This window comes from Euphorbia lathyris, chromosome 9 (genome assembly GCF_963576675.1).
Source record: "Euphorbia lathyris chromosome 9, ddEupLath1.1, whole genome shotgun sequence".
Classification (NCBI taxonomy): Eukaryota; Viridiplantae; Streptophyta; class Magnoliopsida; order Malpighiales; family Euphorbiaceae; genus Euphorbia; species Euphorbia lathyris.
In genome coordinates this window covers 56,536,820-56,564,546 of record NC_088918.1, presented here as the reverse complement: position 1 = coordinate 56,564,546, position 27,727 = coordinate 56,536,820, and the positions used below count along the sequence as shown (strand labels likewise).

General features: G+C 30.6%; 2 protein-coding genes across 5 annotated transcripts; both read right to left on the bottom strand.

The window, feature by feature from the left end:
- Window positions 1-5,771: 5,771 nt before the first annotated feature.
- LOC136206384 (calcineurin B-like protein 3) lies at window positions 5,772-8,514 on the bottom strand. Of its 2 annotated transcripts, none has more exons than XM_065997411.1 (8): window positions 8,391-8,514; window positions 8,115-8,206; window positions 7,846-7,902; window positions 7,566-7,674; window positions 7,312-7,364; window positions 6,122-6,202; window positions 5,914-6,026; window positions 5,772-5,829 (listed from the first exon to the last, which is right to left on the bottom strand). In XM_065997411.1, exons 1-8 carry the CDS (start codon window positions 8,512-8,514, stop codon window positions 5,772-5,774), a joined length of 687 nt encoding a protein of 228 aa, XP_065853483.1. The 2 variants fall into 2 exon arrangements, with proteins under 2 accessions (XP_065853483.1, XP_065853484.1); XM_065997412.1 differs by having other exon boundaries at window positions 8,124-8,206.
- A 12,593-nt stretch (window positions 8,515-21,107) lies between these two features.
- On the bottom strand, window positions 21,108-26,381 carry LOC136205192 (BTB/POZ domain-containing protein At5g47800). 3 transcript variants are annotated; one of them, XM_065995691.1, is made up of 6 exons: window positions 26,153-26,381; window positions 24,244-24,355; window positions 24,085-24,154; window positions 23,582-23,986; window positions 22,756-23,499; window positions 21,108-21,852 (listed from the first exon to the last, which is right to left on the bottom strand). In XM_065995691.1, exons 2-6 carry the CDS (start codon window positions 24,300-24,302, stop codon window positions 21,406-21,408), a joined length of 1,725 nt encoding a protein of 574 aa, XP_065851763.1. In that variant the 5' UTR covers window positions 24,303-24,355; window positions 26,153-26,381; the 3' UTR covers window positions 21,108-21,405. The 3 variants fall into 3 exon arrangements, with proteins under 3 accessions (XP_065851763.1, XP_065851762.1, XP_065851764.1); XM_065995690.1 differs by lacking the exon at window positions 26,153-26,381 and having other exon boundaries at window positions 24,244-24,641; XM_065995692.1 differs by lacking the exon at window positions 26,153-26,381 and having other exon boundaries at window positions 21,109-21,852; window positions 23,582-23,980; window positions 24,244-24,640.
- Between the last annotated feature and the right edge of the window lie 1,346 nt (window positions 26,382-27,727).

Here is a 27,727-nt window from a genome sequence, read left to right as displayed (position 1 = left end):
AGGCCATGGACGCATTTTGCATTTTTTCATATCTAAATCTAATACTATTTTAGAAATAATAAATAGTAAATAGTAAAATCAATAAATTATTAACTACAATTCAAGTCATATAATAATAACATAAAGCTAAGAAATTATTATTCTTCTTGCTTTTGTATATGTAAAATCGAGTTTTCTTTTATATATTTAAAATCAAGTTTTTTCTCACCAGTCATGCGAGAAGCAAGAAGACGACAAAGTATTAATTTCTGGAAATTAATCTTGGACGGCTGAACTCGAACCTAATCGCTAGATTCTATGGAAAGAAAGAGAAGAATTTATCTTCAAAATTAAAAATTGGTTAGTCGCGTATTTATTATGAATTACAGGCTTAAATCACTATTTGGACATCGATTTATCCAAGGAATCTTATCATTTTGCGCTTGATCTATCCAAAATTTTATAATTTGGCCACTAAACTATCCCAATTGGTGAAATTTCAATCCAATTTGGATGGAAACTTAATAGAATTATTGACATATGATGATATTTTGATAACTAGATTTGATAAATTTTAGTTTAAAGATTTGTTTTCTTGTTTTAATCTCATTAATTATTTAGGTAAATCAACTTTAAAATGTACGGCATGTCAAGCTCATATGTCAAAATATCACCACGTATCATAAGGAAACAATTTTATCAAGACTTCATCAAAATTAAGTAGAATTTCATCAATTTGAATAGTTTATGGTCCAAATGTGACTAAATAATAAATTAGTGGCCAAATATTAAAATTTTAAATAAATCAGAGTCTAAATAACATTTTATACCAAATTACAAATTGTAATTTATAAGTGCATTTCGTCTTGTAATTAAAAAAATAAAAAATTTAAAAATCACTACCATAACGAAACAATAGTTTATACATTGTTTCCAAATATGAAAAAAAAGTTCAGAAAAAATCAGTACATGTGTTGTCAAAAGAAAGAAAGAAAAAATAAGAGAAAAAATGAACCAATAAATGTTGATCCAAGGAATCATCAAAATTGAGTGAAATTTCATCAATTTAAGTAGTTTATGGTATAAATGTGATCAAATAATAATTTAGTAGACAAATATTAAAATTTTAAATAAATCAGAGTCTAAATAACATGTTGCACCAAATTACAAATTGTAATTCATAAGTAAATTTCATCTTGTAATTATAAAAAAATAAAAAATTTAAAAATAACTACAATAACAAAGTAATAATTTATACATTCGTGTTGTCAAAGAAAAAAAGAAAAAATTAGAGAAAATGTGAATAAAAAAATGCTAATCCAACATATGATGATATTTTGATAACTAGATTTGATAAATTTTAATTTAGAGATTTATTTTCTTGTTTTAATCTCATTAATTATTTAGGTAAATCAACTTTAAAATGTACGGCATGTCAAGCTCATATGTCAAAATATCACCACGTATCATAAGGAAACAATTTTATCAAGACTTCATCAAAATTAAGTAGAATTTCATCAATTTGAATAGTTTATGGTCCAAATGTGACTAAATAATAAATTAGTGGCCAAATATTAAAATTTTAAATAAATCAGAGTCTAAATAACATTTTATACCAAATTACAAATTGTAATTTATAAGTGCATTTCGTCTTGTAACTAAAAAAATAAAAAATTTAAAAATCACTACAATAACGAAACAATAGTTTATACATTGTTTCCAAATATGAAAAAAAAGTTCAGAAAAAATCAGTACATGTGTTGTCAAAAGAAAGAAAGAAAAAATAAGAGAAAAAATGAACCAATAAATGTTGATCCAAGGAATCATCAAAATTGAGTGAAATTTCATCAATTTAAGTAGTTTATGGTATAAATGTGATCAAATAATAAATTAGTAGCCAAATATTAAAATTTTAAATAAATCAGAGTCTAAATAACATGTTGCACCAAATTACAAATTGTAATTCATAAGTAAATTTCATCTTGTAATTATAAAAAAATAAAAAATTTAAAAATAACTACAATAACAAAGTAATAATTTATACATTCGTGTTGTCAAAGAAAAAAAAGAAAAAATTAGAGAAAATGTGAATAAAAAAATGCTAATCCAACATATGATGATATTTTGATAACTAGATTTGATAAATTTTAATTTAGAGATTTGTTTTCTTGTTTTAATCTCATTAATTATTTAGGTAAATCAACTTTAAAATGTACGGCATGTCAAGCTCATATGTCAAAATATCACCACGTATCATAAGGAATCAATTTTATCAAGACTTTTATCAAAATTAAGTAGAATTTCATCAATTTGAATAGTTTATGGTCCAAATGTGACTAAATAATAAATTAGTGGCCAAATATTAAAATTTTAAATAAATCAGAGTCTAAATAACATTTTATACCAAATTACAAATTGTAATTTATAAGTGCGTTTCGTCTTGTAATTAAAAAAATAAAAAATTTAAAAATCACTACAATAACGAAACAATAGTTTATACGTTGTTTCCAAATATGAAAAAAAAGTTCAGAAAAAATCAGTACATGTGTTGTCAAAAGAAAGAAAAAAAATAAGAGAAAAAATGACCAATAAATGTTGATCCAAGGAATCATCAAAATTGAGTGAAATTTCATCAATTTAAGTAGTTTATGGTATAAATGTGATCAAATAATAAATTAGTAGCCAAATATTAAAATTTTAAATAAATCAGAGTCTAAATAACATGTTGCACCAAATTACAAATTGTAATTCATAAGTAAATTTCATCTTGTAATTATAAAAAAATAAAAAATTTAAAAATAACTACAATAACAAAGTAATAATTTATACATTCGTGTTGTAAAAAAAAGAAAAAATTAGAGAAAATGTGAATAAAAAAATGCTAATCCAACATATGATGATATTTTGATAACTAGATTTGATAAATTTTAATTTAGAGATTTGTTTTCTTGTTTTAATCTCATTAATTATTTAGGTAAATCAACTTTAAAATGTACGGCATGTCAAGCTCATATGTCAAAATATCACCACGTATCATAAGGAAACAATTTTATCAAGACTTCATCAAAATTAAGTAGAATTTCATCAATTTGAATAGTTTATGGTCCAAATGTGACTAAATAATAAATTAGTGGCCAAATATTAAAATTTTAAATAAATCAGAGTCTAAATAACATTTTATACCAAATTACAAATTGTAATTTATAAGTGCATTTCGTCTTGTAATTAAAAAAATAAAAAATTTAAAAATCACTACAATAACGAAACAATAGTTTATACATTGTTTCCAAATATGAAAAAAAAGTTCAGAAAAAATCAGTACATGTGTTGTCAAAAGAAAGAAAGAAAAAATAAGAGAAAAAATGAATCAATAAATGTTGATCCAAGGAATCATCAAAATTGAGTGAAATTTCATCAATTTAAGTAGTTTATGGTATAAATGTGATCAAATAATAAATTAGTAGCCAAATATTAAAATTTTAAATAAATCAGAGTTTAAATAACATGTTGCACCAAATTACAAATTGTAATTCATAAATAAATTTCATCTTGTAATTAGAAAAAAATAAAAAATTTAAAAATAACTACAATAACAAAGTAATAATTTATACATTCGTGTTGTCAAAGAAAAAAAGAAAAAATTAGAGAAAATGTGAATAGAAAAATGCTAATCCAAAGAATTGAACTCTTCCCTATAAACATCTCCACTATGTCTTTAGCATTCAGTCTAGCAATATCTTTTGTTATATATTTAAATCTATATACATTTTAACCATAAATTTTGTAATAATTATCAAATTTTTAAAAAATCGGATCGGAGGCCCTAGGCGGCCGCCTAGGCAGCCTCCACCTAGAGTTGGCCCTGGTCTAAGTTGATATGTCTCATTCACCACTAGCTATCCAATCCATAATTTTTTTAATTGATTTACACGTTATACTTTGTTGATGTGGATGTATGATGAGAGATTGAGAGTTTAACTTTTAGATATATGGAGTATATATGGAGTGGAGAGAAGTTATCTATTAATAGAGATGATAGAGTGAATTTTACTGATTTGATGAGCCATTAAGCGATTTTTAGAGTTGATTTTTAACTCTATTTTTCTTTAAATTTTAACTTAAGAATCAAACTAAGATACTATTAGAGATGAAACAGCAATCAAGACAGAACAAGTCACTGACTAATCATATTTAAGAACCAGACTATCAAGCCCAAATTCTATAACAAAATGCACTATTTTTTTCTAGTAATTTACAATTCTATATTAGTTTACATATTGCAATTTCCAATCATTGTTCATAGAGATTTCTACCATTTCAATTTCAAAGTTTTCAAGCATTTGTTTCAATTCAAGCATCGTTTTACATTTAGTAATTTTCACTACAGTATTAATTACAAACTTAATTTATTTGGTTTTTTAAAGCTTCCACAATTGTTCGTTTGACAGTTAGGACATGCACATTTATTGTACACTATTTCTTTTTAATAGAAAGTTAGTTTGAATTCATTTTAGTGACCATATTAAAATTGTTATAAACATTCAAGGCTTAATATATACATTTTTTTTAACTTTCAAAATATTTCAATAGCTTTTCAACTTGTTTAAAATATTTGGATAACGCTCTTAATTTGCATAAAATATAGTCAATTAATCATTCTATTGCAAGAAAAATAAATTATATGTGAAAAGTGTGTTGCACGTATCTCGAAAAAATAAAATGACCAATATCAGAGTATGAGGTTCTAGTATCAAAGAGGATAAATTTTATATTAACCAAGTAAAAACTTTTTTTAATATATTTTAATCTATTATGTGAATTATGTAATGACATTTTAAGGGACATGCAATACACATTCTATATATAGTTTATTATTAAGCAACCGAGTAATTGACTGATTACATTTTAAATAAATGAAGAGGTTATGAGGATATATATTTTCACAGAGCCAATTAAACTATTTCAACAAGTTGATTGGACAGATATTTAAGTAAACATTTAATCTTAATAATTTGTTATACAATTCAGGACATTCCACTACCCCACACTCTTATTTGCTTAGTTGTTCTCAACCTCACAATTAATTTATGTTTAATTAAATATAAATTAGTAAAGATATTTATAAGCTGTCATTGGCATATATTTTTTATATAATTTGTCCGATTTCTATGATCAAAACTCATCAGACATTGATTATATCCCAATTAAATTTTTTTACATTTATTTTAATCCGAACTCGTGATCTAAACTTAAGCAATCCATGCCACTCAAGCCACCAAACAAATTCAAATCTACCTATTTTATGACAATTTTATGTAATTATTTAACTTTAATGATTTGACATATAATCTCCAACCTTTCCATTAAAAACATGCATGTTGTTTCCCACAATTAACCTCACATTACATTTACACATGCAAGTTTGTTATTCCCTCCGTTCCATATAATAGTTGGACCGAAAAACTAAACTAAAAATTCTTGGAAAACTAAAACGAGTCAATATTCAAATTGTGATTCTTTTTGTTGTATTTGTTTACAAAGTGAAAGGTTGGAACTCCAAAAGACAAATGTAAATAAAAAGGAGACAATCATTTGTTCGAAGATGAAAGAAAACTTTATTTTAAAACTAAAAAAGTGTCTGCTTAAAAAACTAAACAAAAGAAAAAACAATTGTTTGAAATTCGAACACAAGTCCACATTTCCTCATAGAAATGGGTTAAAAGAACAAACAAACCTATTCCTATCACAAATTTGATGAACATCAATCAAGGCTCCCCAATCCATATACTCACTCAGGTGTCATCAACCTGTGAGTGAAAAACAAAACTCGGGAATGTCGTAGTAATGTCTCTGCTCAAGCAAACATGAAACGGATGTTAGTTTCAAACATACAACCAACGTTTAATAAAGTGCTTCAATTCAAACATAACTCACTTAAGATATTGAAGAGTCATATTCTTCAGAAGGGAAGGATGTCGCGAAACAAGGTTCCGCCATTCTTCCTTATCAATCCTCCCATCGTGCTTGGTATCAGCTTCCTCAAATGTCTATAACAAATGGCAATATTAGCAATGAATCTACTAAGAAAGCAGGTGATAATAACTCTCAACAGACTCATGTATTAGTAAGATTAAGGAAGCACCTTATCTATTATACTCTCTATTACATCATCTGACAGATTCATACCAGATTCCGCGAGTGTAGCCACCACCATTTGCTTAACCTGCACATCAATATATAGCTAGTTTCAATATTTAACATCCACTCAAATTAGACATACCATAACAATTCATGGTGTAGCCATGTAGGACATATGGAGTGATATTAATACATGTCCAATGGAAAACTCCTTACTTTGCAATGAGAATGAATATGAGATTGTTATGTGCAATGTTTTATCTATATCCTTCGGATGACATTTTTATGCTTCTTCATGCTCCTGTCTGGTTTGAATTCTAGTTGTTATATATATATATGTGTTCTATCTTATTCTAAATCGTGGTACCATGCAGAAAGGTGGACGTGACATTCAAAAGAGAAAAGGTTTGGTTCACTGAATTTAGAAGGGATCAAGTAAAATATATGTTAAAAGCCTCCAACTTTTTCTGCTAAGTTCGATGCTGTTGTCACAAATTTCATCATCATTATATCCCATTATGCAATACAATTGTCATCTTCAAATATTCATACTGCTGAATTTTTGAATAAATGCTTAGTTTTCAGGATGGAGGGAGATTAGAGATTGGTTAATACTATTAGGACGAGAATAACAGTGTAACAGAATAAGAATAGCTAGAGAATTAGGAAGTAGGAACAATGAAAACAATGAGAACAAATAAGATCTCTTCCAGCATTACCTAGCTAATTAGCATACCTGCTTAGCTTGCTTTCCAAAGAATGTAAAGAAAAAATGATGGCGAATGAACTCCAAATTCACTTATTGCATTATCATAATCCAAAATACAATAAAACTAATATAAATGGTATACTAATTGCTTGTAAAAACCATTTATAACACGAAATAAATATTCATTTTTATTTGGTTCCATAACATTTTCCCCCATCAAACTCATGAAAGGGCATCCTAATGTACAAGACTATACTTTCAGAGGAGTGTGGGAGGTGCTATCTATCACAAAAAGACTTCCCTATAAAACTAACACCTGAAAGAAATAGGAACTTTCTCCATTTCTAATGCTCTGTTGTAAGTAGATTCCCTACTGCTTAATATCATATATTGGATATTGGATGAAACAAAATATCAAATTCTGATGGACATGCTTGTAAGGCTATTTCACAATCTTAATTCGAGTTCACTTTTAGAAAAATTACCTCTTGTCTCTCAATGAATCCTTGCTGTTTGAGATCATAGAGCTGGAATGAAACTGAAAAAAGTGAAATGTGAGCATCGAAGATGCACAAGTAGGAGCACTATGAAATCACAAGGAAATAGAGAAAATCTAACAATGAACAACAAGGGGGAATTAATATAAGAGAGAGATGCTTGGATGCATATATCAAGTACCAATTATAGAATAAACTTTCCTTTTACACATGCTATCACTTTTCTAACTATGGATACTTACATTCAATTTTATCATCAATAGGTGCATTCGGATGAAAAACAGAGAGAGCACGTGCAAACTCTTCAAAATCTAGAATTCCGTTATGCTTGATGTCAAACAAGTCAAATACCTATAAGCCAAGAGCAATGAGGTGTAAAACTTCTATAAAAGCAAATATAATAAATGTTATGTAAAAGCCATGAAAAAAAGTAATATGGTCAAACAAAAAAAATGCATGTAAAAGGTATTAAAGGTGACAAAAAATGAAACTAGCAGACTATGATAGTTATCATGAAAATACCCGATCAGCAAATAAACTCTCCTTTGTATTGGTTTTGAATAATGCCAGTTGAAATTCCTCATGTAGTCCAATATAAAAAAAATTTAATACCAGCACCTAATACAGAAACCAAAAGTAGCATTTTGAAGATTATGATTTAAGGGAGAGAACTATTTGTTAGTCTTATCCAGTAGGAGTGGAACACCTTTAACATCATTTTCCATTTCCACATTCAAGGTATACATAGAGGATAAACCTCATTAAAATAGGACAACAGTCTAAGACAAGACTTGAGTTACCTTATGGATCAGCCCATCATCAATAACTGCACTACTAATCTTCTTAAACAGCTCATATAGTGCTTCAATTTCGCTCACACTAACTGCACTTAAAAATAAGCATCTTACCACATGCAAACTTTAAATTTAATAGGGACCATCTTATAGGAATCAAATACATACATAATGCCTAACAAAAATTTAGTTCATCTGACTTAACCCCAAAACCATGTTTTACAAATGATTCGAGAGAACCAAACTACAATTTAAACAAAGGGGGAAACATACACACTGTTTCCCTCGCAAGAGCTTCAGGATCTTCAAGGCCCTTGGGTTGCTTACATAAATCAGCATCACAATAACTTGCAAAAGCAGCACAAAAATGCTTTAATCCGTCTAGGCACTGCACCATGTTTTTTCCAAACGTCAAAGCTCTCCATGCCTAGTACAAGCAAACAATTATTAAATATAAAAGGAACATGCCCATCTAAAAGTATTTGTATCCTTGAATGAGGACAAATGACCGGACAATTATGGGAAGACTTGAAAAACTATTTTATGCATATTCTCTTCAATAAAATATCACTTGTGAAACCAATAGTTCTATCAAACTAGTCGTTCATGGCCAAGTAAAGGGAATCCTCATTTAATCCGACTTATCTCTTTGATAGCATAAGAATGTAGGCAAATATTTCCTCAAGGATTGAATTCTATTAAGGAAGACATGAAATTTTAAATTTGGTCTCATCATTTATGATTTGATTGTTACATGCCACCAAGCATTTGAAGTACTGTTGAATAAATGCAAAGTAGACCGTCAAAGACAAAATTTAAAGTGGAGTTCTAAAATTGGAGGTTATTCATTTCAAATAAACAATGAAACATTTCGTAAACAATCGAACTTTACATGAAAACTCAGAACAATGAATCGAAAACGTGTAAAAACAGGCGGAATGATCACAAATTGGAAAAATAGAACAAATGCAATAAGCAACAGAATGAAAAGAACCGAGATAACAAGAAGAAAACACAAATTGTTCAGTTTTAAGGGGGGAAAGGCGATCTGAAAAGGCGAACTTTTTGATCCAAAAATCCAAAGCCATTATAATTTGATTCCAGCGATTGAAATAATATATAGATCCGAAATCCTCAATGGATCTTAAGAGCAGAAAACTATGAGCTATTCTGGATGAAAGTCTGAATTGATGAAGAGAAGGATAAGCAGAGAGAAGGAAAGAGAGATTACCTTCTAGAATATCCCGAAAGAGGAAAAGGGAATTGTAGAGAGAGGTGAGGAAGAAGATGGGAGATTTTGATACATGTCTTGCAGATTTGTTTAAGAAAAATTTGGGTGAATTATAATGTTGTTATTGGATTATAACAATGGAGGCATAAGGAGAGAGAAAGGAAGTGGCAACAAAATGACGTTACTTAAGGAAAAATGAAAAATTTTTATTGGCATCTCTAACAAATTCATTTATTGGATTTTTAAATTAAAATTGAAGGAGTTTAAAAACTAACTCTGATTCTAAATCAGTCCTCAAATAAATTATTGAGATGAAGTTTAGTATTTAATGAGATAAAAAAAATTGGGATAATATAAAAATGGAATAGTTGAGAATTATTATTCCATATTTGTTTTGTGGGATATGGATAAGATAATACATTTTAATATACCAACACTATTTAAGGTACGTAGTATTGATTTGAGAGATAAGACAGACTTTTCCATCTCATTAAATTGTAGAAGCTTATGTATGCTACCTTAAATAAGATTTGAGGGATACGACTCTTGTCACTCTCTTATTTCCTTGCTTTATCTCTAAAACAAACATAAGATAAATAAACTTTGAATTTTTTTTATCTCTATCTCACCCTATTTATCCCTCGTAACAAAAACATCGTAAGAGTTTTCATTCTCTCTATATTATTAAGGAGCATCTTTTTACTCCTAATTTCCTCCTTATTTCATTTTTTATTACTCAATCTGTTCCACTTTATAACACCATAATGAAGAGCATCTCTAGCGATAAGTAACAAACTTTGTTATTTACCATTTTCACATCGTAAAAATAACACTCTATAATCACATACCTTTAGAGATAATTGTTACTTCAAATTTTGATAAGCCTCACTTGTCATAAAACAATATATATTTACTAAATTAACATATAATATATTAGTGCGTTCCACTTATTAAATACTCCCTCCATTTTTTATTACATGACATTTTGGACTTTTCAATTTGTTCATTGTAATATGTCGTTTTATATTACCAATGCACTTTTTACAATGTTTTTTCTAATTTGCCCCTATTTATGGTAAGAGAGAGACATAATTATTAATACAAATTATCTTAATTAAGCCATGAAAATTAATAAGAGAGAGAAATTTTGCATAGAAAGTAGAGATTTTGGAGAAAAGTAATAAGAGTACATTAGTTATTTTAATAGCATCACCAATATTGCATTGGTATTGATAAAAAAACCTAAACAACATATAAAAAAGAACGGAGGGAGTATATTGTAAACTTTTGAGTAGAGAGAAGTTTGTTACTAATATTTGTAACAAACTATATTTAGTAACAACCACTTTAGTGGTTTGTTATAACTTATCCCTCCAAACTAACAACAAAAGAGATTGAGGGAGTAATAATTTATTATTAAATTATTGAGAAGTCTCTCATTTTGCCAGAGAATGTTGTGTTTTAAAAATAATTTTTTTTTTGTGTTTGGCTACAATAAAAAAATGTAAAGAAGTGATAAGTGACCACTATTTCCAAAAGAATAAAAAGAAATGAATTGGGATTCCAAAAAGCTAAGAAAAATATTTACCTATTCCAAAATGGTAAACACCCACTTTTTTCATATACTTTTCTATTGACAACTCTAAAATTTTCTTAAATAAACAAACACCGAAAAATCTGGAAAATATTTTTATGAATAACACTTTCTGGCAAACAAACATGGCCTATGTATTTTTTTTAGTAAGTAAATTTGAAATAGAAATAATGAAACACAAACTTCTGCTTTGATTTTTTTATTTGTGATAATATTTGCTTATTTTTAGGACTGCATAATTTGTTTATAACTGAGTTTCATAAGTTTGTGTCTGGAAGTTGTTGGTTAAAATTTGGAGATAAAGATTTTCTGTTACTCGTGGATACTCGCACAAGGATGGAAACAAAGAAATCCTTGAAATGTTAAATGGAGATTCCTCAAATTCATCCCCACAAGTGTCAGAGGGTCAAATAAAAAAATATATCCCCTTCCTACCTCGTTTCTTTCCTTAATTTTTTAAAAATAAATCTATTAATTTTAGGAATATATCCTCCACGAATATTCGATTGATGGTATAAATGAATATTTTATATTTGAAATCTTGCATGAGATTCATCTTAGGTAGCAACTAATATGATCATACTCACCATTGAATATTTGTTTGTTGGAGACGTGGTTCCTCCTAATTAGGATACCTAAATCATGAACTAATTATGAGTTTTTAGCAGGCACACTCTTATATTTTTACAAAGTCTTATCTCTTTAGGATTCTTTTATAATCAAATAAGAGTTAGTTTATTTCTATTCAGAATAGGATTCCTCAATCCTATTTAAAGGGTCTCTCTAAGACTCAAGCCAATTTGAACTAAAGTGAAAGAAATAGAAAAAGAATTATTGCAAGAATAAGAGAGAAAAAGTATATTATGTGTATTAGGCTGACCAGTACATTATGGTGAGGCAATGGCAACCCAATTTCGACCCTGAGGGGGCTTTCGCCCATTGTCCAAGATTCCCCACTGCTGCCCCCCGTGGGAGTCCCGAACGTTGTTTTCGGTTTGCCTTTCCTGCTCAGCTACCTTCCTGGCTTGATCCCATCTCACACTTTTTTCTAGTCTATGACGGAACCCACTTCCCCTGGATCTGTTCTGTTACTTGCCTCTAGAAGAGTTCCTTTGCTTCGGGAAGGTATGCCACGTGCTCAAATAAAAGAAAAGAAGCAAAGCCCGCTACCACGAAGACTAAGAAGACTTGAGGATGGTGATTGAATTTGAATTTCAAGTCAAAGATTAAATGTAGGAGGATTAAATTGGTGTGATTTTGAAATTTAACTGTGAAAGTCAAGTCAATGGGTGTTGACTATCTTATTAAGGCTTGCAAATGCATTTACTTTAGAGACAAGTTTGAAACCTTAGAGTCCAAGTCTCATGATTTTTCAAGTAGAAGTTTGTTCCTCAATGCGTTAACTTTCCACAGTATTTTGAATTATTTCAATCCAAAATCATATGCAGAACTTATGGACCAAATACCAAAGACTCTTAAAGACAAAATTCAAACAAAGCGCATTGGTCTATTTAGCTCGATGAGTTGGACTTTGGGCCTATCGAGTTGGCCTTATAGAAAGATTTTGGCATTTTTTCATTATCTTCTTCTTTGACCCTTAAATGCTCATAATGACTTACCATCTTTTTTCCACCTCTCCAAACCTATAAACAGCTAATCTCCATGTTTTGTATCAATGAGATTTTGTATCAGTTAATTCTTATAAATGTGGGTATAGATCACGTAGTATAAGAATTAAAAAAAATACTTATCATTTCATTTCCCCTCTCTAGAAGCTTGCATTCCATAGCCATCTTCCACAAATCATTTTCAAGGCATCTATTCCTCCATTGTTTTTCACACTCGAGAGTGTTGAAACACAATTTCTAAGAGTTTTTTTGATTCTGACAAAAATAAATTAATTAAGGAAAATTAGATCCCCAAAATATTAAAGTAAAAGAAATTAAATTAAAATTGATTTAAGCTAACCATGTTTGTTCATTATGTTTATTCATAAGCTTTAAAATCAATTAATAATGATAAAGACCTTGCAATAAAAAAAGGCCTATTGGCTTATCCAAAAGAGGGAGCCCAGTGGAATTAGAAGCCCAAAAGCAATGGGAATGGACAACTGGTGTTGACTCTGTCACAATCATGCTGATTCCCCAGAACTGGCAAAAAGGACAAGCTATAACAGCCTTGTCCTCTCAACGTCTGTATGGACACGCCTAAGTTAGAAAGGTGACAAACCATACGTCTGCTAAGTCAGAAGCACAACTCAAGACAAAAGAGCCCATCCTTATGTAACATAAAACTTTTCACCAAAATGACAAAAGCCAGGAGCTGATATTGACAGATACTGTTTCTCTCCAAAGGACTAATTTTGAATTTCAAATGGAAGCTCTGTCCAGCCACTACTATAAATACCAAGGCATATGCTCCTTGAAAAGTTGAGTAAATCCTAAGCTGCTATAAGAGATCAAAACTTTCAAAAGTGTTCATTGAGCAATATTTGCAATACACAATCATTGTAATATTTGTGTTTGTCCAAAAGTGATTTAGATCTTCATTGTGTTCTTTGTTAAGAACAATTCTTGTTCATAATATTTTCAGAAGCTCTGTTATTCGCTTCGGTCATAAGCAAGTAGCAAAAGAATAGATAGCTGAGAGATATTATAAAGGAAGGTACTTTACAGAGACTCTGACTATTATATAAAGGTTTGTTCTCTACCCGTGAAAGAGTACTTTAGTGGATTAAAGCTCAAAAGAAGGTATTTTAAGGACTGGATGTATGCTAGAGGCCGAACCAATATAAATCTGCTGAGTAACTATTTTCTAGCTCCGCCTTTATTGCTTCTAATGATTTATGCTTTGACATTTATTCTCTACATATATATTGCTTGTGTTTGATTGCTATTAAAACGCTAAACCCATAATATCATCAAAAGCTCTGTCCAAACAACATACTACTATAGCGCAACATTTGAGATCAGAACCATGTTAATTAGACAATATTTGTCACTAAACTGAATGTCAATACCCAAACCAGGCCATGACCGGCGCATAAATTAAGTAATCTTTAATCTATGCTAGCCTTAATTCCGAACTAATAGAAATTCCAAAATTTACTAACAGAATATCAAAGTCATCTCAATTACATCAATAAACCTTAAAAGAATCAAACTATTCGAGTCAAATCTCAATAATCAAAAGTCTCCAAAAATAATATAAAGCTAAATCATTAAGCAGTCTCCTTTAAGATCAATCCAAGGGTTACCTCACGAACAGGGACCTTAATCTGAAAAAGAAATATTCAACGTGGTATGAGATTTTCGTCTATACGAGCGAAAACCTCAGTGAGCAGTAGCTATAGCACACAACAGAAAAGGAACAGGCAGGCAGGCAGACTGATACTTTTAAATTATGACAAATATAGTTCATAATGTAATATTTCAAATCAGTTAAACCAAAGGGTCAAAATAATATAATCAATTCAAATAGTGGTGATCAATTGTCAAACATAATACTAAAGCCTTTCAAAATATGAAAAATTAGAATAATCAGAAAATAAGGCAAAAGCTTCAAAACACATGGTACAGTGTAACAGAGTGATGATACTGCACACCACTAGGGCCAGATAAACGGTAAGCGCGCTACCAATAACAGATACAGATAACAGATAATTGCCTTCACCGATCTTATGCATGATTCTAATGCTGACACAACTGACGACAAACTGACAACTGACAACCTGACTCAAAGGCAAATGCAAGGACCTAATGTTATGAAGATCGGTGAGAGGCCAGATAACAGATACAGATATACTGAGCACTTGTACCAGTTTGAAAACATATAGTGTATATATATATATCAGAAAATCATAACTGATTGAACGAATTATCAGATTTCTAAAACAAAGGTAATAACTGCGATAAATCGCGTATCAGAAACTACAAATCATATCAAATCCAACTTTAATAAATTCATTGTACTTGATAATAAAACAATTCAATATAAAGGCCTGTTCCCAGAATATACGCTCTAATATTAAGAATATTTAGTAAACATAATGTTCAAATATACGCTTTTATAAAGAAAAATATACGATCAAATGCCAATTTTTGGTAAACGGTTTCCATTCTGATATTTCAATCAAATCGTGTCATATACTATAATTACCACTCACCTTATGTTTAGACAATTGCTAAATCTAAGATGTCTCGGCTGCTCACAACGCTCTATCACCCGGAGGAAAATTGTTATCTCCTAATATTTTAAGTAGGAAAACAAAAGTTAATAAATTAGTCTAAAGTTAGACCCAAAACTTAATTAATCCCGATTAACAAATGGTCTAAGAAAATATTAAAGCATTAACAAATAAAATAAATCGAAAATTCCAATTACTTGGAATACTTATTATAAAAAAATCAACAAGATGAACAGCACCAAGATGCAACTTGAATTTTTGTTTGTTTCATCAAGTTGTAATAATAATAAAATCACAAATTAACCTTTTAAACTCAATATCAAAGCCATTAACATATATGGGACAAAACAATGAAAACCCAAAAAAAAAAAAAAATATGAACTACAGATGACTTTACTGATTCTGTACAACTCATTGTTTTTTTCTTTTTTTTTTTTATTTTAATAATAATAAAAAGACCTCCAATATTAAAAGCATGGATGTATAAAAGAAAAGATGAATATAATCACTTACTTGTTTATAAAAATCGAAAATATAAGTGGAAGAACACCTTTGCCAAAGCTTTTTTTTTTTTTAATGTCTGTAGAAGAATGAGAGCGAGGTTGCGGCTGCTTCCTCTAAAACTGTTTTATATGTTTTAGGTTTTGTAAAATAGTTAAGTTATTTTAAAAAAATAATAACTTAATAATAACAAAAATGGCATTTTTGTAATACTCCCTCCATTATTTTTTATATGTCGTTTAAGGTTTTTCATCAAGACCAATGCAATATTAATGAGACTATTAAAATGACTAATGTACCCTTAATACTTTTTTCCTGGATCTCTACTTTCTATGCAAAATTTCTCTCTCTTATTAATTTTTATGACTTAATTAAGATAATTTGCATTAATAACTATATCTCTCTCCTACAATAAATAGGGGCAAATTAGAGAAAGTATTGTAAAAAGTGCATTGGTAATACAAAACGACATATAAAAATGAACAAATTCAAAAGTCCAAAACGTCATATAATAAAAAACGGAGGGAGTATTATTTATCAAAATAATTATATGTTTAAAAATTATTTTTTTATTTAAAAATCAGGATATTACACTGAACTTCTTCTGATATTAAATCTTGCCTTTATGCTTTGCAAACAGAAACACGCCAAGTGAGAAAAATGAGAAAAAGGTTAAAATTAACCAATAGTTCCATTCACCCCCTTTTGGAACTAATACTACCTCACAAGAGACCAACAGAGACTTCCAACTCTTAAGTCAAGAACGATGAATTTAGTCTGAGTTAGCTAGTCTAAAAGATTGAATTACCTTTATTCTTGTTAGCTTTGAGTACTCTTTCCAAGAGTTATAATTGGTTGTAATCTTTGAACATCTTTCAGAATTTATTTATAAGATTCTCAAGTTCATTTCAATTAAACTTTTTTCTCTTATTCTTGCTTGACTGGTTGAGTTTATGCTATTACAATATTGTTTTTCCAACTGAGTTCATATTGGCATTACCCTAATGGAATTAACACACTATAAATTATAGATATTAACAACACCACGAACACTTATGGGTCTTAGTTTTTGAACCACATTAAGTTAGATTTTCATGTAATTAGAGAATTCCAATGTTTTTCACAACTCTTAATGCATGCTTAATTGATTCTTGTTTGATTATTATGATAAATTGGTCTCCGAGTTCAAGTGATTGCTAGGTTTTCACAAATCTTAATGCATTGGATTATTCACATTGAATGAGTTATGATAGTTGAATTATAAGGATTAGACTAATTTTTTCTCAAACTTGGTTTGAGTTTTGATTTATGCGGAAAGGCTTCCATATTTGATTAGGGATGAGAAATATGTTAGAATTTTGCGTGGAATTAAAGTTGGCTATGTGGGGCATGTCATCTCTCATTTATTCTTTGTATATGATTCCATGATATTTTGTCAAGCAAATTTTTAAGAGTGTTGGTGCTTAAAAATATTCATCATCATTATGAAATGGCATGGGGGCAGTGCACAAATATTAATAAGTCAGAAATCAGTTTCAATGTCAAATACTAAAGATAACCTTTTTTAGGAGAAAAAATGGTACAAGCATTTCCCCGCTACTTAGGCTTGCCAACTATGATAGAGAGGTCCAAAAAATTTATCTTCAATTCTCTCAGAGAAAGGTTGTTGAAAAGAATCTAGGGGTGGAATGAACATTGTGTCTAGAGCTAGGAAGGAGGTTTTATTAAAGCGGTTGTCTAATATGCCCCTTAGTACATGATGAGTTGTATTTTTTTTTCTCCTGAAGTCCTTTTGTGATGATTTACAAGCCTTTATTGCCAGGTTTCGTTGGGGTAATCTATATATAATATAAAACAGTAACGATGGAATTGAGGTGTCACTTCCTCTTTTTTTTAGTGATAAAAAATTTAATATATTAATTTTAATTTTATTATATATATTTATCTATAAAAAGATTATTTTATCCGTACTATATCTAAGAGTTCTACAGAATTTAAATTAATCCCTAAAATCTCTCTAATTCTCTACATATCTATATATAATATAAAACAGTAATGATGGAACTGATGTGTCACTTCCTCCTTTTTTAGTGATAAAAAATTTAATATATTAATTTTAATTGTATTATTATATATATTTATCTATAAAAAGATTATTTTATCCGTACTATATCGAAAAATTCTACAGAATTTAAATTAATCCCTAAAATCTCTCTAATTCTCTACATATCTATATATAATATAAAACAGTAACGATGGAACTGAGGTGTCACTTCCTCCTTTTTTACTGATAAAAAATATAATATAATATATAATATATTAGTTTTAATTCTATTATTATATTTATATATAAAAAGATTATTTAACGTAAATGTGAAAATCAAATAATAATATTTAATTTATATAACACATTTATGTCATTAATTGTAATTAGTAGATTGTATTTTTATTAATATTTATATATTAAGATGAATCCGTGCATCACGGGCCAAAAACTAGTAAGGATAAAAGGCGTATCATTAACTGGTTAGGTGGAGTAGTTTATGTGCCTTGAATTCTGATAATGGGCTAGGTTTCCGCCATATTATTTATTTTAACCAGGCATTTCTAGCAAAAAAAAAAAAAAAAGTGCGAAGACTGACTGAAAGACCCGACTCTCTTTGTTCTTTTGTTCTTTTGTTCTCAAAACAAATGTTTTATAAACTCTTCTATTTTTTATGTTGAACTTAGTTCTCGAGTTAGTTATGTGTTGAGGAGTTAGCCAAATGCCCGTAGAGTTATTTTAGAGGGTTGTGTGTGGTATATAGGGAATGGAAAAAGCATCAAGATTTTGAGCTCAAGATGGGTTCTTAGGCTACCATGTTTCCATCCTTTTGCAGCTAGAGTACTTCTACCTTCAAAGGTGTTGGAATTTCTAAAACGATTAAACAGGCGTAAAACTAAGTTTAATCAAGAAAAACTTTTTTCCATAGATAAACATGTAGAATTAAGGTTAAACAATCTAATCACCTTTCACCGATGTAGAGAGATGTTCCCATTGCTTGAGATTGAAACCTGCAAAGTGCAGCTTCTCTACACCATACACAAGAGACAACAATGTAGAACCCCATGTGCTAGCACTTTAATCAAATCATCGAACAAAAACAAAGCTTGGCTGAGTTCTTTTAGGGGGGGGAGGCAATGGCTACTCAATAGGGAGAGGGAGAGTCAGTGCTTTGAGTTATGAAAAATACAATTATGTTAGGGTTAGGTTAAAAAATCTCATCCTTAACCTATTTATAGTTTCATAACAATTAAATAGAATTTAATAGAATTTTATTATCATTAAATACTAATTCAATTTCATAACAATTAATTAGAATTTAATATGATCTTTATTATTATTAAACACTAATTCAGTTTTAATTAAAATAATAATATCTAATATTATTTCATTCAATTTATTAAAACTTAAAACAAATAAAACCTCTAATTTAAATTGATTAATAAAATTGAGAAGCATGTGGCCATATTTGAATGAAGCAATCGGTATTATTATTCGAACTTATCGGTTTACTATGAGATCAAGAAATGTTCGAGCATCAGATGGGAGTCACATTATCATGCCTCATGTTGGATTTGATATCGCACAATAAAAGGATCTCTTGAGGTAACCATTAGGTTCTTAGTTTTCATACACGATATTACTATTAAATTGGGTAGTCATAATGGCTTGCTAGAGCGCATTAGGACTTATGAGACGAAACTTTGTTTTGGTCAAAATACCAACATCAAATAGGCCGGCAAGACCGTACACTAAAAAAAAAGACTGATTGGAATAAAGTTTCTCAGGGTAGTTTAAGATACATATAATAGTTACATGAATTTAAGCATAGTATAAGTGGGCCTACGTGAATGAGGGATTTCAATGGGATTGAAATCAGATTCATTCGGCCCAAACCCAATTAGCAAATAAAATGGATAAATTTATCTAATTAGGAATTACATTTTAATAGTTAAAATGTGAATTTAGTTTAGATAAAAATTAATATTATATATATATATATACACACACACACGTACGTATGTTAATAAAAATTGGAATTTGATTTAAACTATACTTTTGAGAGGAAATAAAAATCTAATTTGGAATTAGGTTTTATAGAGTGGAAAAATTGATTTCTCCCCAATCCAAATTCTATATGTGCTGCTCTCCTATAAGAAAATTAGTCCTTAATCACTTGGTAAAAAATGCTCTAATAACATGTCATAGAACATAGTTAAAGATCCAATTCATATTAATATCTGATAGTTATATATATATATATATATATATATATAATTTGGATAGAGTATCTTTTGATACTCTGTCCCCTCTGCTTATTCCTTGTCACTTCCCTAATATTTTTTTTTGCACAGTTAGATGTATGTAGTATTTTACTTACAAATATTAAATGTATATGCAAGCACAATTTTACATCATCTGTATGGGTGCCTTGTCCTAGCCTGATCTAATAGTTCTTTTTTAGGTGGCTAAAAAGATGGTGATTTTGAAGAAGCTAACTAAAACAGTGGAGGAAAGCAAGACAATAGAAGCAGGGTAAGAGTATGAATATTGAATATGTTGTGATACTATGGCTCTGGCTATCCAGAATGAAACATCAATGCTGAGATAGTTTCTTAAATTTATTGAATATTTGTATTATATGATGCATTTGCAGGGTCATTGAGCATGTTGCACTACATAAGGAGAGAGAAAGGGACAAGGACAAGGAAAAGGACGCATCAGCCAGAAAATGCTTCATTGAGAGCCACTCCATGTCTTGGCAATGGAACCAATGGTAAGAGAAGTGAGAGAGAAAGGGACAAAGACAAGGAGAATGACGCATCAAAGATGAATGTAAATTTTTTGACTTGTAATCAGCAGCGGAATAATTGCCGCTGCAATTCCACTGTTGATCACTGGCAGAATCTTGTTCCATTGCAGTTTTGCTGCTGCTGTTCTACTGCTGATCAGTAGCGGAATAATTTTCATTGCTGATTTCAGCTGTTGATCAGTTGTTTTCTAGTAGTTATTTTAGAAAAAAGTTAATGAATAATATAAAAAACATATAATGCAATATAAATATCAAAATAAAATTAAACAATTTAGTAAAAATATAAAAAAAAATATATAAAATTATAAATAAAAACACTCACTTAAATTTTAAATGGAATAAATCTAGAATAAAATAAAATAAAAAAATAGAGAATTTAAATATATTGATTACAAAATTTATAAACCATGACCAATCTAACATAAATCACTGGTGCTTTGGGTCCAGGTCCTCTTTGCTCAGGCAGGCAGGCTCAGTCATCTCACATTTTTGCTAGATTGGGCCTTCTTTCTCCATCTCTCTATTATTTTGTGAGTTTCATTTTTTTTTTTTTTTTTGTAGTATTCACCCATAAATATGTGATGTGAAGTCATTGAAGTTTATGAACTCATTACAATGCAATTAAAGAGGTTTTGATCGGGGAATGAGTGTTGGTCCGAGTGGTAAGGCGTTGAACATTTGCTTGATTTGCTTGATCAATTCCTCTGATATTGGGAGTGGTACACCTACTTTACCTAAACTTTTTACTTAAAAAAAAAAGTTTTGATCCTAAATACTGCCCAGAATAATCTCGAATCAATACTGTACATATTTATTCACCAATCGTCTCTCTTGATAAACTAATTAAGTGCATTTCTTACAGAAAGAACAGAGCAGAATTACATAAACTAGGTACAAATAATCAATTATTTAATGGATCTCTATCTGTCTCTACCCTTGTCACGGCCATGCTCTGATCTACTTCTGCTTTGCATTATCTTCTTTGGATTTAACTTATTACTTCCTGAACTTCCTTCTTCTTCTGTGCTTTCTTTCCCTCTCCTGGACTCTACGACTTCCTCTATGTCTCCACTTCTTGAATTTTTATCTGCTCTCTTCATTTTCTGATGTTCATCTTCTGTGCCTAATTGTAGCTTATTACTCATTTCTTCTGCTGATATTTGTGATATTCGTTTCCCTTTCGACACCACTTTCTTTGAACCTTTCTCTTTCTCTTTCTCTTGCTCAAAGAAGAGAACTTGGACTACGGTTCTCAATGGTAACCGCTCGTTCTTAACTGCGTGTGCTCGCACTTCAGGTGACAGTTTCTGGCAGTCCAGATTCCGGCAGAGCCTCTTCTTCTCTGCCTTGTTCAGATCAGGTTGCTCCTGTTTCAAAATTTCAATGAGTTTGCAGAAACTGTTAAGTATCTAGCATTGCTTAATTAGAAAAACAATAAAGTAGGAAACAATCAGTGGCGGAACTAGTTCTTAGGGTTGGGGTGCAAATTTCTCGTCAGCATGTAGGGCTTTTTGCCCCTTCACATGCCAAAGAGACGTTGTTTTGGCCTGGATAGGGCCAAAGGCAACAAAGGGTTGGGCATTTCTCTTTTCTGAGTGCTTTTCCTACAATCTATATGTTGCAAGGACACAACAATTGAAATTGACAATACAAAAAGTTATTTCTAAACAAATATAGGAAATAGAAACATGTAAAATATTAGATATATAGAAACATATTATAAATTTTAAAAGTAAAATAATAAAAAAGATTTGATATTTATACTCTAGATGATTACAAAAGTAAAAAGTAAATTATAAGAAATTGTGGAAGTTCAATTAGCTAGAATTGAATTGATTTTTTTTTTTTTTTTTTCAAATTGAAATTGGATTGTGTTTACCAGCCTAAATGGTTTCGAGAAATGTGTTTCCTATTTTCAATATTTATAGTGTTATTGGTTTAGAGGGCAAGCCTTGTTGCAACGGTAAACGTTGTTGTTGTGTGATCGAGAACTCATGGGTTCGAGTCTTGCAAAAAAAAATTAGCAGGGAAAGTTTGCTCCCAATACACTTTTATGGTGGGACCCTTTTCCAGACCCTCGCTTAGAATTTCTATGTAACATAGGGACCACAGGAGTGGCTAAACCACCCCTAAGAAGGATGGTTCACGGAGGCTGGAGTGCTTGGGCACTCCATGTCCCCTACCTCATCCGCCTCTGAAAGCAATGCTGCTAAACTTGAGTTAGGCCTGAATTTCTCAACAGAAAGCAACATTGGTTTTAGTTTTCATACCTTGAGATAAATGTTGATTGCCTTGTAAAGATCATCATGATCTATCCTGGAAAAATCTGGCAAAGCTTCTGCAACTGATACTATTTTGGATACAGGAACATTCTTATCTTTTGCTACTACTTGAAGGTACAAATCTATAAGCTTTCCAATTTTTCTAATTGATCTTATTGAATGACTGTTTTCCATAGGTTCAGGAGATTTCCTTCTCCAGAGCATCAAGTAACTTTCAATTACTGGTAGAATCAAATCAATATCGTAAATCATTGCCGAAGATGCAGATGAATGACAAGGAAAAACTAAGTCTGTTACTGATGCTTCCTCTAATTGCAGACTCGATTTTCGTATAAGTTCTGTCTTTGTAACATGAGAAGCTCCTAAATAGTTTGCAATGCTAAGAAGTCTAAGCAAGAAACCCACCGAAACTGACCCTTTTTCAGCTGGAATCATACCTACAATGGCTTCAAGAATTTTCTTGTTCTTCTCTTTAACATCTTCAATTTGAGATGCTGAAGTACTCTCCCAAATTCGACTCTTGGTGGTGTCCGGTAACCAACGACAGGCGTAGACGTGCAAGGCCTCGCCTATAAGTTGCGGTGGCAGAATGTTCGTTGATCGAATGGCTATGATCACACATCGAAAGAGATCAATATGGAGATCAGATATATCCTCGGTCCACCAATCCCGCGGAACAGACTGCTGAGACTTGTTAAACCCCGGTCTGGTATAAGTGTAAGACCATGTGACCTATACATAATAAAAAGATAACATTTCGGAAACTGAAACTCTCGGAAACTTATACTTTAATAGTAGGACATTATGAACTAACCTTAGCAGGAGGAGTAAGGATTTTTCCAACAATTGAATCAATGCATCTTCTGATGATTCCAAGATTCTCTGACCATTCGGTCAATTTGATTGTCGTCTGTAACGCGACTATCGAGTCTTTCCAGCCTTCGAGGATGCAGGAATCGAAAAAGGCGTCGAGTTTGAGAACGAAATTTCCCTTGTCGACGGACTCAGTCATTCGGAGAAACTTGGCAGCACAAATAGCAGGCACAAAATTATGAGCACTAAGATTGATTGTAATTCCATAGCAATACTTAGCACATAGCTCAAATGCCTCATCTCCTCCAGGAATGTCATGAAGCTCAATTGTAACAGTCCCCGAATCTTCATAATCTTTACACAGTCTTTGTAACAAGCCACATCTCGGAATAAGTGGAAACTGCAGCTAAATAGAATTAACAAAATCAACAAGCATTTAAGTTTATAAATCTGCACAATTTCATCAGATTGTTCTTCAAACATAAAATAAAATACAAGTCATACCTTATGGAGAAGGTAACTGATGTTGTTAATTCGTATAACAAGGTCAGTAGGCATATCTGATATTACAGACCTGCATTATGAAGCTAAAATCACTCTGTGTACGCTAGGAATCGAACTCGACATAATGTTAACTAATGATATATAGTTGATCAAACAAACCTTGTAGCTTCTTCTGTATAAAAGGTATCAGGCCGTGTTCCGATTTTCATGAACTTCATTTGTGCAAATTTTGTATACTCCAACCAAACCAACTAGTTTTCACTTCAAATCTCTGGAGCATATATAGGTATATGTCTTACAAGACCTTGTAATGAAAGTTGAAGTAAAAATGAAAATATTGGAGAGGTAGCTAATCTATTTAAATGACTTAAATCAAATATTGGATGGAGAGGAATTATATAGTATGAAAGGAATAAGGACAAGAATGGATACACAGAGACAAAGAAGATTGAGGTTTATGAGCAGCAAAGCAAAGGAATGGAATAAAGTATGATTAAAGAGGAATTTGACCTTCTTTTTTGCAATAGTGACAAAGTGAAACATCATTAGTCATAAAAGAAGCAGTCCCATTCTCTTTGCTTCTAGACCCTACATCTTACTATTTATTTTTAACCTTGGATTTATTTTTTATTATTACTATGGCCAACTACCTAAAACATATATAATGAAAACATTTGAGTTGATTCAAGTAATTAAATGTATTAATAATTAATTATTTGCATGACTTGGATTACAATTCATAAAAATCAGAATGTATTGTTTATATGTAATTAAGTAAAAGCACCTATAGAGTTGAATGGAGTAGTGATGCTTTTTTGGCATCTTATATAATAAGTAGTGAAATGAAAGTGTACAGACAGCTTAAAAGTGTTAAACTCTTTATTCTTTTATTTTATTACCCTTTCATGCAATACCCCTTTTTTTAACCAACACCCTCAAACACAGGACTCTTTGTTGGATACCTATTCAACCTTTTAAGGAAGTTTTCTAAATTAAAGTGGTGACATCTCATCACTACTACTAACGTGTCATCATTTTAGTGGTTCAAGACCAAATCACAATAGAATTTCTTATTTTTAAGAGATCAGCATGAGATTCCCTTACTACAATAAGAAATACAAAAATACTTCTAGTTACTCTTTTCTTTAGGGACTACAGATTAAGAAACAAATCTTACAATAAACTGAAAGGATCTCTGATTTGGCTTAATTACTACATTAGGGGATCCGTTTATTTGTGAATAGATGTCTCATTAACTTCTCAACTTATTTATAATGATTTATTGACACTTTAAACTTCTTTAACGTGATTTCTTGATACCTTAAAACTTTTACAATGATTTACTCGTCATTAAAGGGGTGTTTTGGTTACTTCAGTTTCTTCCGGTGTTTGTCTTTTCATTTTAAAATAAAGAATTTTAGGTGTTTTTCTTTTACTGTAGATGTTCGTAACTAATTGTTGGTATTATAGGTTAATTGGACTAATCAGTTAATTGAAAAGGGTGGTCCAAAGAGAATGTGATATTGGTCCATAGGCCAGCTTTAGCACTAGTGATTGAATTGAATCCTCCCTCTGCTGCAGTAGATAGTAATTTGTGAGGATAGTCCTCAAACAAACGAATAATTTCCTACTTACGAGGAAAAGTAACTTTTCTTTATCCTTTTTCCATTGGGACATATACTACAGAGATTCCATCTCCTAAATAAATTAAACAATCATAAAAGTAATGCCTAGGGCATCTTCCCAATTTCAGCCCTAAGGTTTTTAAACCATATATACATATATCTACTTATGCTAACATTCCCTTTTGAAATTGATAAAGAAGTTGTGAAGTTGCAGATAAATGTTTTTATAATTTAGTTGTTTGTCCATATCCTAATGGAATTTTTTATTTATGTTTATCTTGTAGCTATTGCAGAAATAATGTAAAATAACAGAAGAAAAAAGCTTATTGTATTTGAGTGGGAGACAATAATAACAAGTCAAGCAAGATTTCCATCAATCAAATCACTCAAATCAATCTAAATATAATATATAGTCAAGGAATAAGATTTAGAAAAGTAGGTACCTGAATTATGTGATTGTAGATGTAAATTGAGTTTAGAAAGCTGCAAAAAAGAAAATGGCAGTTGTAAATGAGGAAGAAAGATGCAGACTTTCATGTAATGTAATTGTGAGGAGGGAAAGAGTAAGATTTAGTGGGTGTCTCTTGTAAACACCACTAGAGAGGCATACACCAACTGAATGTCTCACCAAGACTCCCGGAGAGGGAGAGAGAATAAGAGAAAAAGAAAGAGAGAGAAAGTATCAGTCAACTTGGTAATATATCAAAAACATGTTATCATAATATGCTTGAATTTCTAGCTACCAAAATACAATTTATACATATATATATATTCACTACTCAAATGATATTCCCATACATGATATTTTGGGCCACTTTTCCACAATTATATATATTTTACCTTCTTTTTCTTTATGCAACCTACTTATAAATTATTTCATACCTTGCGTAAAGGAAGGACATCCCGTTACAATACTGATTGGTTGACAAATTTCGTAGAAATACTTTCTTTTAGTCATTACGAGTTTGGTGTACTGTGTACAAACATTTAAGATTTAACATTTACTATCTATATGGAACTTGTATCTATTAAGTTAACTGTCAACAAGTTTCGAAAACTTGGAGCAAGGACCAAGCTTCTACATCAAGGCTATAAATATGAAGGTTCATTTGAACTTTGTGTGGTGGAGAGAATAATGTAGAAAATTTGTTTGGGAGGAAATTATAACGCAGAGTTGGAAAACGCTTCGGCATAGTATTTCTAGGATAATTCTTGGATTAGTGAGGTTTAATAGTTCTCTTGTAAGTTGTTCTTGATTCCTCTTGATTACTACAATAAAAATTCTCCTCTCCCGTTGAAGTAGGCACGAATTAGCTGAACCACGTAAATTCCTTGTGTTGCTTGTTTATTACTCTTTTCAATTGTTCAATTAGTTCACATAAGTGGATCTTTATCTCCTAACAAGTGATATCAAAGCGTTTTATTTTCTTTAGTGAATTAATTTTTAAATAGACATGGCCCCATCTACAAAATTCGATATTGAAAAGATTGATAGATCGACGAACTTCGGTCTATGGAAACTAAAGATGCGTGCTGATGCGCCTCAGAGCTAACGCCCAACGAGACTCACTAAGGAATAAGTGTACCCCGTCGTTACCAAATAATAATCTAGAGAAGTCCAGGTATCGAATCCACAGGATTTATTCTACAAGTACCGAACTACTAGGTTTCTAATGTTATCTATGTTGGTCTCGTGTAATGTAATAGGATTAGTTTCAAGGAGGGGTTAGGAACTAATGTAACTTTTTCGCTTAATTATGCTGACTTAATTTAATCCTTTAAATAACTTCACTCAGTTTCAGGTCAGCAAGGCTGAGCGTAGTGTAAGACATCTTTAGTCAGAAGCTGACTAGAACTGTTTCACTTGTGAGTTGGGAAATAACACTGGTCAGTTTCCAACTCAACACTCTAATTACTCAGCGTCGGCTTTTTCAGATTATATACTGAGTAGTTTAAGCAAGCAACACATACATACATATATATATATATATATATATATATATATATATATATATATA